Consider the following 15,097-nt stretch of genomic DNA (forward strand, 5'->3'; position numbering starts at 1 on the left):
AATGTTTGATTTTTCATATTACAAAACAATTTTTGAACAATACGTGTGTGGGTATGAGTTGAAATATGTGGTTCGTGAACAGTCCGCAGAGCGAAAATGGCGCTGCTGTCAAGTGGGCTGCCACGTAATGTTGTGTGTTACATTTTGCATTGAAGAAGTCCTGGGTAATTAACGGCGAATTGTATTGTTAAAAAAAAAAAGTGCGATGTACGTATCATAGTGCAGCGGAGTCTAAATTTCTTTCCATATTCGTCATCAAACAGGTAAAAAACTTTCTCCGCGTCGGGAAAACCTAAAGAGAAGTTTCGAAGTTTCGTAGTGTTTTAACTTCGATCTAACGCTTTAACCTCTCGATTCTTGGTCTTCAAAAATGAAGTAATTGAATTAATCAATTTCTGAACGTTAACACCGAGATGTCAGTTATTTATAGAACATATCGAAACACGTCATTAACTTCATTTCTCGATTAAATAAAAATCTCGGAGCAATTGATGGTTGTATTAAATTTTTACATTTATATGTTTTCAATGATATAGATGTAACAAACATTTAGTTGTTATAAATATTTTATTTCTAATTGTTTTATTATTTTCAAAGATTCTCGTTGAAATATTTTCATTTACATTGAATCTTTGTACAAAGTAAGATTTATGTTTGAAATTATGAGATGAAAATATGTAATCCCTTCTTTCAGTATTGAAGTTAGTTAGCAAATCCAATGAGTATGCCACCAGATTCCACAAATAAACGATATTCAGAATCATACCCTGACCAAATGGATCACTTGACTAATCAAATGAATATGATGCCACCATCTCAGCATGGTTACAATAAATTATTGGTAAGTAATAGCAGAATATCTTTAACCAGTTTTACATTAAAATAATTATCATTAGATTAAAAATTATTATTAGACTATTTGTGCAGATCTAGATTTTTATAAATGCAACTGAAGGAACAAAAGCATGCATATATTTTCAACATTTTCAGATTGTAATATTCTGTTTATAATTTTCTGTTTTGATTATAAATTTTTCTAATTTGTTTTATGAATAACTTAAGATGTATGCATGATTGTAAATAATAAAAGATTATCGATAAAAATGCAGATTTCAATACATTATAAAAAGAAAGTATGTTGACAATATGATAGAACGCAAGATGATGCAAACCAAACTTGTAAATTAATATAGGCATTTTTGCGCGATGTATATTGATTTAACATTTGATTGATTAAATTGATTTTATTAAGCTAAGATATTAAGATGGATTGTAGATTGTATCGTAACTAGCAACCAAATAATAATATGTTATTATTTTACTACACGTATATTATGTACACGTAGAATCAACCTACTATGTGCAGTAATGAAATAAATAAAAAATATGTAGACTATATTTGGTAATAGTATAATTTTTATTGATCTGTTAGATGTATAATCGTTTTATAGAACTACTTAAATCTTGGCTTAAGAGCACCTTTAAATAGGATTATCGACATACATATTTGCGCTTTGACATCGTATTTGGAATTCATCAGAATTTGAAGGAAATAGCACAATTGTTCTATTGCTTGGTTTTATTTTATGTTAAATAATTAGCTGTGGAAAATAAATGCGTAACAAATTATTAAATTAGAAGGTAGCGATTCGTACGAGATTGTAAATACATGAACGATTTAAAGTATACAGTTCTCGAATACTCCGTAAAGCGAAAATGGCGCTTCTGTCAGGAGAGCTGCCACGTAATGTTATGTGTCACGTCGACGACGTACGTACGTCGCTTCGGCAAGTAATGGTGAATTGCACTGTAAAAAAACAAAGTGTGATGCACGTTTCACGTGACAGCAAAATCTAAATTTTTCTTCACATTTGCCATAGTAACTTTGCTGAAAAGTCAGAAACTCGCTTTCTGCGCTAAAGAAACTGAAGAAAAGTTTAGACTTTACAGCTCCGTTTGGGCATGATGTCTTAACCTTTTAATTTCCCTGGATGATCAATTTTTGGAAAATCAGTTAACTCATTTGATTTCTGAAAATTAACGTTCAAGTATCGATTGTTTATATTTCATGTTTAAATACCTCCTAAATTTGGTTTTTCAATTTTAAAAAACTAAATTATAGTAATTATTAAGAGATATTATATTTGAATTTTATTGAATGTTATTACATTTTAAACATGTTATTTGAGCATTGTTTTCAATGAAATAAAAAGATATAAGAAATATTTGGTATTTTTATTTGTTTTCTGTACATTAAGTTCATATATTTCTTTTTTTTTACCTGTAAGATTTGTACCATTGTAATTTCATATTGTTTTTCTTTGTATGTAGTGTCTAAAATTATAATTAATACATTTTCTTTCAGTATCCAAGTCAGCCACCAAATCCAATGAGTATGCCACCTGACTCGGTGAATAAACAATATTCAGAACCGTATCCTGATCAAATAAATCACGTGAATAGTCAAATGAATATGATGTCACCACCACATCATGGCTATAATAAATTATGGGTAAATAGTAGAATAATTTTCAAATGATTTTATCATTTTAAATATTAAAAATCATAATAAAAAATGATTCCTTTTATTCCTATCCAGCAGTTTATTTAATTTGAATAATTATAACAGATTATTATTTGTACAGTATTGAAAGTACTAATTTGATTTCTATGTTTTCAATTTAATAATTAAAATTAAATAAAATTGTTCTTGTTTTCTTCGTAAAAGCGTATAGAATTTTACAAAAATGTTATCCTTATGATTTATTGTTAAATATATTATTTATTTATAATGATAATTAATGTAAGGATTGTCTAAAATTATAATTAAAAAAAAATGTTCAATTCTTTCTTTCAGTATCCTAATCAACCGTCAAATGTACCAGGGAATATACCACCAGATTCAATGAATAAGCGATACCCAGAATCATATCCTGATCAAATGAATCACTTAAATAATCAAATGAATATGTTGTCTGTTGGACAACTTGGCTATAATAAATTATGGGTAAATAATATAAAAAAGATAATTTTACAGTTTTATATTTTGCCAACAATTTTATATAATGGATAATAATTTATCTTATTTATATAAAAATGTTTCATAAAATATTAATTTAAGTATTATATGATAGCATTATTTATCATTTTGAAATAATTACATTCCTTATAATCAAACTTTATATAAGTTAGAAGCAAATAAATTCCTTTAATTGTTATTCTTATTAATTTGTTTTAGGGAATGGAGAGTATTGATCTTTTACAATGTAGAAATGTTCTACCTACGGAGAGAGTAGAATTACCAAAAATCAAACTTCATCAAGAGTTTTTTGATAGTGTTAATTGTAGTCCTGAGTAAGTACAATATTTAAAATTTATAACAGATAATAATTACTTAAAGTATAACTATTATTAGATAAATTTAATTATTAAATGTAAATAATAATAAATCATTATTTATTCAGTTTATTATTTAGTTAATGAAAAATAAATAACTAATTATTTAATTTATTAGAATTAAGTTGGATAATTCTTCAATTTCATTTTTAATGATTTTAAAATTTTTCAGGATTTTCCGTTGTACGTTAACAAAGATTCCTGAGTCAAATACTTTACTCCAGAAATCTAGATTGCCTTTAGGAGTTTTAATACATCCATTCAAAGACTTAAATGTAGGTAAAACAATTTCTTTCTCTTTTCTTTTTAATTTGCATATTCGACATATTAAAATATGAATTTACTATGAATTACTTTTATACTTTTAGCATTTACCAGTGATACAATGCAGCACTATAGTTAGATGTCGTGCTTGCAGAACGTATATTAATCCATTTGTATATTTCAATGACTCAAAAAGATGGAAATGTAATCTTTGCTATAGAGTAAATGAATGTAAGCATAAATTTTTATAATTTTGGTTATCCTTCATAATTATCATATTTTAATCTTTATATATCTTTATATTAATCTTTATATTATTTTTATAGTGCCAGACGAATTTCAGTTTGATCCTGTAACAAAATCATATGGAGATCCATCAAGAAGACCAGAAGTAAAAACTAGTACAATTGAGTTTATCGCACCTGGTGAATATATGGTAAGAAATTTGAAATTTTAATACATAGTCCATACCAATTAAAATGTCAGTATTTAAATTGTTCATATTCGTTTATTATTGTTTGTTGATATTTTTGTAAAAATAATATACAAAAATTTAAAGGAATTTTATAAAATTTTTTTCTTTCAATATATATTTCATAGCTGTTATTGAATGATTCGCAAAATTAAATTTGAAACGAGAAGTTGGAGGTAATGTAAAATTTAAAAAAATAAATATGTTTAAGCTACGTCCACCACAGCCAGCTGTATATCTGTTTGTTTTGGATGTTTCGAGACTAGCAGTAGAGAGCGGTTATTTGAACATAGTGTGCAACGTAATTTCAGAAGAATTATCAAGGCTACCAGGTGATGGTAGAACGCAAATTGGATTTCTAGCAGTAGATTCTGCAATACACTTTTTTGGCATACCTGACAATGTGTCACAACCTCAGGAAATAATCATGCTTGACATTGATGGTAAAATCATACTTATTTTATATATTAAAGTTTACACATATTTAACTATTATATTTAATTACTAATTGTCTAATCTTTATGCAGATGTATTTCTTCCATGTCCGGAAAACTTAATTGTCAATTTAAAAGAACGAGAAGAATTAGTAAGAGATTTATTGGTTCAATTACCTATGAAATTTCAAGGAACTCATGATACAAATAGTGCTTTGGGTGCGGCGTTGCAAGCTGCATATAAACTTATGGTACGTGTTTTAATTATTACATTATAAAGAATGTATAAAACAGTAAGTAAAATGTTTTTTATTTTCTTTTATTTTAGTCACCAACTGGTGGACGTGTGACTGTCTTCCAAACTTGCTTGCCAAATATAGGTCCAGGTTTATTGCAAGCAAGAGAGGATCCAAATAGCAGAGGGGGTAAAGACGTACCGCATTTAAATCCAGTTACAGATTTTTATAAAAGATTAGCGCTAGATTGCAGTGGACAACAAATCGCAGTTGATCTATTTCTATTAAACTGTCAATACTGTGACCTAGCTACTCTTTGTATGTATTTGTTTAAATTATTCTCTTTATTACTCCCTAATTTTTTATTACTATACATAATTCTTTTTTTCTTTTATTATAAATTGTTGAAAATAATTACAGTTAATTATGAAAAAGTAGAATAATAAATAGAAATTTTACTTTATAGCGGGTATGTGTAAATTCTCCGGAGGTTGTATATACCATCTTCCTTTATTCCGTGGGTCGAAACCGCAGCACGCAGAAACTCTCGATAAAATACTGAGACGTTATCTTACTAGAAAGATCGGCTTTGAAGCAGTAATGAGAATACGATGTACAAGAGGACTGAGCATTCACACTTTTCACGGGAATTTCTTTGTAAGATCTACTGATCTCCTTAGTTTGCCTAATGTCAATCCAGATGCTGGTTTTGGAATGCAAATCTCTATAGAAGAAAATCTTTCGGATGTACAGAACGTCTGTTTCCAGGCAGCTTTACTTTATACGTCAAGCAAAGGTAAATATGTCTATGTACTATTATTTTTAAAGAGTTTTGTTATCGCAAAGATATCGCATTGAAAGATATTTTCTATATGATCTTTAAGAACATTTGTTAAAGAAAATTTTGTTATATTAAAACCGCTCTTAGTAAATAAAATGACAAAATTAAAAACAAAATTTAGGTGAAAGAAGAATTAGGGTGCACACATTGTGTCTACCAGTAGTATCTACTTTATCCGATGTCCTTCATTCCGCTGATCAACAATGTATAGTAGGCCTACTTTCAAAAATGGGTAAGATATTTTTCTTAACATTATTTGTACTTTCTTTAATAATAAAAAATCGATTAAGTTTTAATATTTCACTGCAAAGTTTTTATGCAAGAGAAAGTATATTTCCAAGTGTGTTATAATTTTGTTATTTACATTTTAACTGTATTATTGTATATTCAATTTTTTTTAAACTTTTATAGCTGTAGACAGATCTCAGCAATCTTCTCTATCTGATGCAAGAGATGCTTTGATAAATGTCGCCATAGACGTTTTATCAGCCTATAAATTGTCTCAATCAGCGATTTCTGGTGGACTTCTTGCTCCAGCAAGCTTAAAACTACTGCCTCTCTATATTATTGCTTTGCTCAAATGTGTAAGTGTTGGCTAAAGAACTAAATTTTTTGCATCACTCATATAAGTATATTTTTTTGTACATTATATATATATAACTTGCTGTTGCAAGCTGTTTTTTACTAATATCCTTTATATGTTTTATATGTTTTACGAAAGAATTTCAAATTTGTGACTTATAATACTTATTTTGTTAATAGTCAAATAAAAATTTTTCAGGTTGCCTTCAGATCAGGAACAAATACGAGACTTGACGACCGGATATTTGCAATGTGTCAGTTGAAAACTTTACCACTGTTTCAATTGATTCAGATGATTTATCCAGATCTTTATCCTGTTCATGCGCTTGAAGATCGAAATGCAAAAGATATCGATGGAAAATTATGCCCACAACCACCTAGACTGCATCTTTCTGCAGAAAAGCTTGACTCTAGGGGTGCTTTCTTGATGGACACTGGTGATCGAATATTTATTTTAATCGGCAAAAATATTCATCCGTTATTTTGTTGTAATGTACTTGGAGTTTCTGCCTTTCCCTCGATACCAGAAGAACTCGTAAGTTCATGCTTAAGTAATTGATTAATAATTTGATATTTTAGGTAATTGATTTATAATTTGATATTTAATTTATTTAGTTGTATTAATCATAAATGAAATTAAGTTCATATTAGAACTTATAATTTTATATATTATTTAACACAGAAAATATTTGTAAGATTATTAAAATTTATAATTCTAAAAAAATTAAATAATTCGTGTAAAAGAAAAATATCTTTCTTTCCAGTATGAGTTACCAGAGATTGAGACAGCAGAAAATGAAAGGTTACGAAATTTCATATTTAGTTTGCAAGAAGAGAAACCCTATCCAGCTTCTGTACAAATTATTCGGTAAGTTTCTTCTTCCTCGTATCTTTAAAACATGTACTTTAAAATAATTGAAATATTGATATATTTTTTAACTTGTTCCTATATTCTTAATAATGCGTATCCATATATTTGGGAACTAATATTGGAAAATATTCAATTTTTTTTTTAATACTTGTAATATCTCTTAATTCATATAATTATACCAAACAGAATATATTTAGAATTGTTAATTTTTAATTTTCAGGGATGACAGTCACTTTAGGACACTTTTTGTTGAGCGATTAGTTGAAGATCGTTTTGAGAATTCTTTGAGTTATTATGAATTCTTGCAACATCTTAAAACTCAAGTGAAATAATGATAGAAGAATTTATTTTGGAGAAAATGAGTACACAAAGAGAAGGAAACAAATCGTAACACATAAAAGTCATTGTTAATTGCAGTGAAAGTGTTTAGCAATCGTGAACTGTGTTCAAAAAATACGAACCTCTTGGAAAACGATTATTAATCGATTAATTAGAATGAAACATTTAGAAATACAAAAAATCATATATATATATATGTATAAAATCATATATATATATGTGATTTTATACATATAAATACAATTTATATATGTATATATACATACATGTATATATACATATATATAATATATACACAAATTTATGTGTATATGTACATATACAAGGTGTTTCGTAACTTGTGGGACCCACTTCGGGAGCTGATTGTATGTACGCCTAAAAATAATAAAAAAAAGTCATATAAATATATGTCCTATCTGTCTTTGTTGAGATATAATGTATGAGCTATAATGAATTTTCTGTTTTAATTACTTTTACAAAAGATGCTCAAAATGCTGAAATACTACGAAACAGAATAGAGCAAGGCTTCCGACAAATTCGAGAAACACCAGCAATGATAAAGAGTAAAGCAGATCAATGACAAGACACGTGCAGGCTTGTCTTCAAATGCAAGGTGATCATTTCGAGCATCTTTTGTAAAAATAAACAGGAAATTCATTATATCTCATAAACGAAGACAGATAGGACATATATTTATACGACTTTTTTTCATTATTTTTAGGCGTACAATCAGCTCCCGAAATGGGTCCCACAAGTTACGAAACAGCCTGTATATGTACGTATATGGGTAATTATATACACATATACATGTATGTACGTATATTTATAAAAATGAATGTTATTTTTGTTTTAAGAAATGTTAAAGCATTTAAATATAATTTACTTGTAGTTATTATTATTATTTTATTGCTATTATAGTAATTATTATTACTCTTATTAGTTGCAGTATCTTTTTGCGCTCATTGACTAAGTGAACTTCAGCAAATTTTGCTTTTTTTTTATTTTCCAGTCCCAAAAATTTTTATTTATTTGATTTTACTACATTTTTAATTTCGAATCATTTAGTTATTTTATAAATTTGTTCAAATAATTGTATTGAATTTCCTTCGTTATTGTGTGAAATCTATATATTTTGTGAAATTTAATTTCTAATGAATCATCTTCTGCTACTTGTACATTTTCATTGTAACGTTCCTTTCATAGCAATCAGCTGCTAAAATATGCTACGAAACATTTTCTATTTTAGTCGAAATGATTATCGTATTTTTGGCGCATCTCAAACAAAAGTTTCACAATAAATTACGAATTATGACTTAACATCTACATAATATAAAGCAATATATATACACGCAGAGTATTTCATAAGGTATGGTGTATCCAAAAGAAAAGAAATTCATACGCCCAAAATAAGATGAACTTTAGTCTTTTCTTAAATCGAACTCTTTAAAATGGTAGTAGTATACTTATATCATTTCTATTATAACAAGGATTGAATTGAAATAAGACAATTCATGTTAGTAATTCTAATTTTTTTTTCTTTTGATAACTCTTATCTTAACAGACAATTTTTAGTTTACGTATATGTATATGTGTATAGAAATTGTTTGCCTATCGTAAGTATTTATATACAGAATTATAATAATTAAGACGAAGATATGTTCGACCACAGAAATATTTTAAACGTCATTTTATTTTTCATGCAAGAATTTTATATCTTTGGAATATACCATCCTTTATGAAGCAATGTATAATGTGTAGAATATCTTACTAAACATATGACAGTATAATTGTTTTATTATTAATCCTATAAAAAAAATTACATATTGATGTAATTACAATTTTTATTCTAATTAGTTACTTTTAATTGCTACCCAATTCATATTCTACATAAATAAGAACTAATCTTTTAGTCACAAATAATTGTAAATTTTCTAAATTCTTCTAATTAGGCAATAGTCATATTAACACTTTCATTTACAACAGTTTTAAACCCAAACGAAAGAATTGCATTGGAATACTCAATTGCAAAAGAATAGCATTTACACGAAATTTATTCATTAAATTTTTTTTTTTTTTTTGTTTTATTGTATTATCACTGTCACGATACATATGTTAATTGCAACCGAATGATCAGCAATTGTCAGCGTATTTTTTTTCTCATGTTACTGATAAATGAATGTTACGATAACTTATATTTAATGAGATGTGAATGAATGTACGTACGTATGCATACATGTGTTATGTGTGTGTGTGTGTGTGTGTGTGTGTGAGATGCGTGTACATGCGTGTATATATGTATACCTTTAGTCTAATCTCGAATTAATAAAGCCAATAACACATTGTTTACAAGCAAATAATAACACATTGTTTACAAGCAAATAATTCTTTTGCAAATTATGGTAAAAGCAAACTTTATATGAATACATGGAACTCGTGAAATACGAGTTCGGAATACATTATAATAAACACGTGATATCATGCGAAAACAACGTGATATTGTATGCAAAGTTACGAGTTATGAATTGTTTTTAATTACTTATCGCTAGTGTTCTTTTTTTTATGTTACTTTGATTATGTCATTAATGAAACGTAATTTACGTTCTATATATGTATGTAATATAGCGCTATGCAAGTACATGTTTTACCATATGTACTTGCGCATATGTAATTATGTTATTATGTACATATAAACGAATGAGCATGCATCTGATATTTGTTAATTCGAGATAAGTCTAGAGGAACAGGAGATTTCTAAAATTTCATTTCTCCTACCACCAATGCTGCCAAACGAAGAAGACAATTATCAATTTAAACGATTTTCGTAGATTCGAATGAATTCTAAACCAACGAGACGAGAACAGGGGCGAAGGATGATCTAAAATCTAAAGGAGTCAGGACTGTAAGCTGCGCTGTGAATGGTGCAAGAAATAAAACTCTTAATACCGTAACGCTGTTTTCCTAATTTTTTTTCCTTTCACGAATACAACGATTCGCAAATTTTTATCAACTATTTATATTTTACTTTCTCTAAAACTAAAAGAGCCGCGGTGCATTGAAATGCTTGAACAAATTTCTACTTATCATTAATATATTTATATGACGAATTGTTGAAGTTCAAAAATTATTTTTGAGGAATATTCTTTAAAATTATTGAGATAATGAATTATGACTCAAAATTTACAAATTCATCCTCTTAATTAGTTTCTTTTTTGCAAATTAAAATTTATGGACATTGAAATGCTAGCGCCGCGTAGCGGTGAAACTGTGGAACTAAAATATGTTGTTTTCCTTGTCGCACAATATCTCTCTCTTTGTCTGACGCGCGCATAATTATCTGTCTTTGTCGCGCAATATGTCTCTCTTTATCAGGCGCACGCATATATCTGTCCTTGTCGCATAATATCTCCCTCCTTGTCTGACGCGCAGAAATATTTCTGTCCTTGTCGCACAGTATCTCTCTCCTTGTCTGACGCGCAAACATATTTCTGTCCTTGTCGCACACTGTTGCTCTCCCTGTCTACGAACAAGTGCTGCCATCTACCGGATTTTTCCAATTCACCCTTTTAGTTCTAATGAAAAATAAACTGACTCAGATGGCAGCACCAACTAGAGAAAGAACGCAATATTGTGTGACAAGGACAGAGATAGCGATTAGTTCCACCATTTCACCGCTACGCGGCGCTAGCATTTCAATGTCCATAAATCGAACAAATTTTCAATTACCAAATAAACTAATTTAGGGGATTAATTTGTGAACTTTTGCAATTGTACCTTCTTAATTAGACTCCCAGCTTTCTTTTCACGCCCTATTTGATCTCTAAAATGCCCAAATAAGCATTTTTAAATTTTATTAGTACCAATAGTTTGACGCTAGATGGCGCCACAATGAAAAACCCGGCGAATTCGCATTTAATATATATAATTAATTAATTTCATAACAAATCGGTATACTATTTTGCAAAGTGTGTTTCTGAGTTAAAATTTTAATTTAATTACTGGAGAGTTTAGAAATTCGGTTTTCAGATCGATAAAATTTGTTTTCCTAATTATATTATGAAGAGGTTAGTTTTATCAAATTTTCACTTGCAAAACTATTTAAGATTTTAGATTAAATAAACTAGTGTTTGAACTTTTATAATTTTATGTTCATAGTTCTTTCAATTTCTATAAAATACATGTGTGAAGATTTGCAAATTACTCAATTTAATAAAAGTTTTATAATTAAAATGCTATATAAAGACAAGTGATATTAGAATAAAGATTTGTTTTTCTTTATGTTATCAATAACAATTAAAGATGAATAACATACTGAGGCTACGTTCTCTTACTAAGTATTCTAATTTTCGCCGATATTCAGCAAATCATGTATTAGATGCTGAAAATAGACAATTGTACGACGATATTTTCCCCATTATTTACAAGTAAGTATATTAAGGTAATATTATTAACATCTTTTTTGAATCTTTATACAATGTTTATTAAATATTTTATTTTTACTTCTAAAAGCAACCCAATTTTAAAAAGTAAATTAACATTTTAGAGAGGATATAAAGAAATTGTGGAGAAGTCCACAATGTGTATATGCTGGATTCGATCCAACTGCAGACAGTTTACATATAGGCCATTTGTTAATTCTTATGAATCTTTTATATTGGCAACGTTGTGGCCATCAAGTGATTATCCTATTAGGTGGTGCAACAGGCTTAATTGGTGATCCAAGTTTTAGAGAAACTGAACGGGCTGAAATGGAACAGGTTATACTCGCACAAAATGTAGAATCTATAAAGGATAATATTGTGAACATTATTAAGAATCACGCAGAATATTTCTGTAAAAACCATCAACGTTTGACTCCTATAAAAATTTTGAATAACATAGAATGGTATAAAGATATGAATCTACTTCCATTCATTACCGATATTGGAAAATATTTTCGAATGGGTACTATGCTTGGTCGTACATCTGTACGAGATAGATTAGAATCTAAAAGTGGAATGAGTTTCACAGAATTTACTTATCCACTTCTTCAAGCATACGATTGGCTTCAATTACAGCGTAAATATAATTGCTTGTTTCAAGTTGGTGGTCAAGATCAAATGGGGAATATAATATCTGGTTATGATTTAATCACTAGATATACCAAAACGCAAGTTTATGGATTGACATTACCATTAATCACAGCTGAAGGTGGGAAAAAATTTGGAAAATCTATAGGCAATGCAGTTTGGCTCTCCTCTGCAAGATCTTCTTATTTTCAATTATACCAGTACTTTATTAGAGTAGAAGATGCAAATGTAGAAAAATTTCTTCATTTTTTTACATTTCTGTCTACACATAAAATTAAAAAAATTATAGAAGAGCATTTTAAGAAACCAGAACTGAGAATAGCGCAGAAAATTCTAGCTGAGAAAGTTACACTATTGGTTCATGGGGGTAAGTGAACAATTTCTTCAATTGATCAAGATTAAAAATTCAAATTTAAGTAATAAAAACTTCAAATTAAACACATTTTGTTGCAGAAGAGGGATTAATTGCAGCAAAGAGGGCATCTGCTGTTCTTTATGACAAATCTATTGATTCCTTAGCAAGAATGCAAGTGAATGATATACTACAAATATTAGAGGGTGCTACTGTAGTAGAACTTCTTTCCGAACCAGGCATCAATATTTACGATTTAGCTATGAAAGCAAACTGTTTTAAAACAGATCATGATGCAAGGAGAATCATCACAGCTGGTGGTTTTTACATTAATAACCAAAAAGTTACAAATTTGTCAGAAGTCGTTGTACCTGGAATACATATATTAAGTAATAATATATCATTACTTAGAGTTGGAAAGAAGACTTATCATGTTGTACGCTGGTTATAAAATAAATAATTTTTACTGAAACTTATATCGAAATTTATATTTAATTTTAAGACTATATTTACTGTTGATACTTTTTAAATATATTTATTTATTTAGCAAAATTAAATATAATGTCTTTATAAGATATTTTTATATTAAAGAATCTTCTGATCGAATATATTCTCCTACGTCAGCTTGATGAAAACATATTGTTGCCATTGGATCTGCATATTTGCAATCCATTGTACTTTTGGCTGTGACACCAAATCCCTAAAAAGGTAAGTTTGGTAATTAAATTAATACTTATATTCTTCTATAAATCAATTGTTGTATTAAATAATCCATTATTATATTATCAATAAAAGAAAAAGAGAAAATTATTTGGAGCTAACAATATTAATAAAATCCCCCAATTACCAGTGGAATATTGTTTGTGGAAAAAATAACAACTCCTTGATATTGAGGAGTATTTTCTGTAATTCGACTTAAACCAGACTTGGAAATGTGATGTCCATAGATAAACTGTTGTTCAGCTGATGGTTTCACCCAAATTTTATGCTAGAAAGAAATATAGTTTATACAGGTTTTTTAGTTGATATTAATATACAGATTAATGAAATTAATCATTTGAAACAATATGAAAAATATAATGTAGAAGTACATTATATTTTCTTGTAATAAATGTAAAAATTACATTTAGTAAGAAATCGACATCATAATAAAAATAATATTTATAATAATTACCTGTGCATAAGGAGCTAAATGATATAATGCAGTAATATGTAGTCTAAATTTCCCAGATTTTGTAAATTTCCCAAAACATGTTCCAATACTTGCCAGTTTATCTGGATTTACCACACTTGCTAATGATAAGATCTTTTCAGAAACATAATATACTCTGCCTTTTCTTTCTCGAAAACAATAGACACCATCTGGTCGATCAAGTAATAATTTTACATTGGTTCCAATGCTGCAAATAAGTTTTTAATAGATCAGCTATTAAGTTATTATTACATACATTAAAAAATTATTCACAATCTATATTTACAATCTATAGTTTACATCATATATGTAAACTATAATATGGAATATATTTTTTACAATTTTAAATTTTAATGAACAGTTTTCGAGAAACTGACTTTTAGAACTTACTACTTTGTTAATTTTTCTAAAACAAGTTTCGTCTTCTCTTCTGTTAACCGTTTCATATTTTATTATTCATAAATTACACAAATCTTTATATTGTAAAATATTAAAATTATTTAAAATATTATTCTGTACAATATAATAATTTTTTTATTATATTTTATTCGTAATTACACCTGTAATTTATCAAATGACAAAATAGGTTAGCTTGAGAAATACGTGTTTTCGCTACAATGCTCCACATTTCAAATTACAAGATAAGAAACTTGCATAAACTTTTATAAATAATACGAATAAAAATATTTCCGTTGTAAATATATATCTTTACAATTTGTTTAAATAAACACGCATTTACTTAAAAAATTTAATAAATAATATTTTATCAGAACAAATTAATTAATCTTTCTGGAAATATATATGTAGGTGGTCTTCCTTACTTAGTTACTGCTTATGACAAATATTCGTACTTTTTCAATTTAGAAAGTAGACTGTTTCATAAAGAATAACTGACATAATGTTGTAGAGAATAATGGTAAATATTATATAAATTATAAAGTAGAGACTAATCGAATTGCAAAATGATTGAATTGCAAAAATTTAGTTTGCTAGAAAAAGATTTTGTAAAAACCAAAACTAAGTAAGGACGCAATTTTAAGTTTTTTTTCATT

At 27.9% G+C, this 15,097-nt stretch overlaps 3 protein-coding genes and 1 long non-coding RNA gene across 10 annotated transcripts; 2 read left to right on the top strand and 2 right to left on the bottom strand.

The window, feature by feature from the left end:
* The first annotated feature begins 89 nt into the window (after window positions 1–89).
* On the top strand, window positions 90–7,463 carry LOC122536509 (protein transport protein Sec24B). Of its 5 annotated transcripts, none has more exons than XM_043668926.1 (17): window positions 90–263; window positions 695–841; window positions 2,366–2,512; window positions 2,858–3,007; window positions 3,239–3,354; window positions 3,569–3,671; window positions 3,765–3,891; window positions 3,987–4,096; window positions 4,344–4,575; window positions 4,660–4,817; window positions 4,895–5,120; window positions 5,269–5,598; window positions 5,765–5,875; window positions 6,055–6,227; window positions 6,425–6,760; window positions 6,990–7,093; window positions 7,317–7,463. In XM_043668926.1, exons 2-17 carry the CDS (start codon window positions 719–721, stop codon window positions 7,426–7,428), a joined length of 2,658 nt encoding a protein of 885 aa, XP_043524861.1. In that variant the 5' UTR covers window positions 90–263; window positions 695–718; the 3' UTR covers window positions 7,429–7,463. The 5 variants fall into 5 exon arrangements, with proteins under 5 accessions (XP_043524861.1, XP_043524862.1, XP_043524865.1 ...); XM_043668927.1 differs by having other exon boundaries at window positions 90–262; window positions 692–841; XM_043668928.1 differs by lacking the exon at window positions 90–263 and adding an exon at window positions 355–375.
* Window positions 7,464–11,299: 3,836 nt separating this feature from the next.
* Window positions 11,300–13,325, top strand: LOC122536516 (tyrosine--tRNA ligase, mitochondrial). Of its 3 annotated transcripts, none has more exons than XM_043668940.1 (4): window positions 11,300–11,496; window positions 11,588–11,856; window positions 11,976–12,868; window positions 12,955–13,325. In XM_043668940.1, the coding sequence occupies exons 2-4, from the start codon at window positions 11,732–11,734 to the stop codon at window positions 13,302–13,304; spliced, it is 1,368 nt and encodes a 455-aa protein (XP_043524875.1). In that variant the 5' UTR covers window positions 11,300–11,496; window positions 11,588–11,731; the 3' UTR covers window positions 13,305–13,325. The 3 variants fall into 3 exon arrangements, with proteins under 3 accessions (XP_043524875.1, XP_043524877.1, XP_043524876.1); XM_043668942.1 differs by having other exon boundaries at window positions 11,732–11,856; XM_043668941.1 differs by lacking the exon at window positions 11,300–11,496 and having other exon boundaries at window positions 11,557–11,856.
* LOC122536519 lies at window positions 11,828–12,728 on the bottom strand. The gene is made up of 2 exons (XR_006308409.1): window positions 12,605–12,728; window positions 11,828–12,175 (listed from the first exon to the last, which is right to left on the bottom strand). It is a non-coding gene; the product is annotated as an uncharacterized LOC122536519 (long non-coding RNA).
* A 36-nt stretch (window positions 13,326–13,361) lies between the features above and the next one.
* Window positions 13,362–14,683, bottom strand: LOC122536518 (60S ribosome subunit biogenesis protein NIP7 homolog). Its single transcript, XM_043668944.1, has 4 exons — window positions 14,436–14,683; window positions 14,028–14,253; window positions 13,701–13,841; window positions 13,362–13,553 (listed from the first exon to the last, which is right to left on the bottom strand). The coding sequence occupies exons 1-4, from the start codon at window positions 14,489–14,491 to the stop codon at window positions 13,434–13,436; spliced, it is 543 nt and encodes a 180-aa protein (XP_043524879.1). The 5' UTR covers window positions 14,492–14,683; the 3' UTR covers window positions 13,362–13,433.
* Between the last annotated feature and the right edge of the window lie 414 nt (window positions 14,684–15,097).

This window comes from Frieseomelitta varia, unplaced genomic scaffold, assembly GCF_011392965.1.
Source record: "Frieseomelitta varia isolate USP_RPSP 00005682 unplaced genomic scaffold, Fvar_1.2 scaffold_842, whole genome shotgun sequence".
Lineage (NCBI taxonomy): Eukaryota > Metazoa > Arthropoda > Insecta > Hymenoptera > Apidae > Frieseomelitta > Frieseomelitta varia.

Excerpts from the sequence above, each read along its gene's own strand:
- LOC122536516 (XM_043668940.1), top strand. The coding sequence starts at position 11,732 with ATGAATAACATACTGAGGCTACGTTCTCTTACTAAGTATTCTAATTTT. Across the intron at positions 11,857-11,975 it reads ATTTTCCCCATTATTTACAA|AGAGGATATAAAGAAATTGT; the intron begins GTAAGTATATTA and ends TTAACATTTTAG. Across the intron at positions 12,869-12,954 it reads TACACTATTGGTTCATGGGG|AAGAGGGATTAATTGCAGCA; the intron begins GTAAGTGAACAA and ends ATTTTGTTGCAG.
- LOC122536509 (XM_043668926.1), top strand. The coding sequence starts at position 719 with ATGAGTATGCCACCAGATTCCACAAATAAACGATATTCAGAATCATAC. Across the intron at positions 5,121-5,268 it reads CTGTGACCTAGCTACTCTTT|CGGGTATGTGTAAATTCTCC; the intron begins GTATGTATTTGT and ends TTTACTTTATAG. Across the intron at positions 7,094-7,316 it reads GCTTCTGTACAAATTATTCG|GGATGACAGTCACTTTAGGA; the intron begins GTAAGTTTCTTC and ends TTTAATTTTCAG.
- LOC122536518 (XM_043668944.1), bottom strand. The coding sequence starts at position 14,491 with ATGAAACGGTTAACAGAAGAGAAGACGAAACTTGTTTTAGAAAAATTA. Across the intron at positions 13,842-14,027 it reads ATTTAGCTCCTTATGCACAG|CATAAAATTTGGGTGAAACC; the intron begins GTAATTATTATA and ends ATTTCTTTCTAG. Across the intron at positions 13,554-13,700 it reads CCACAAACAATATTCCACTG|GGATTTGGTGTCACAGCCAA; the intron begins GTAATTGGGGGA and ends TTACCTTTTTAG.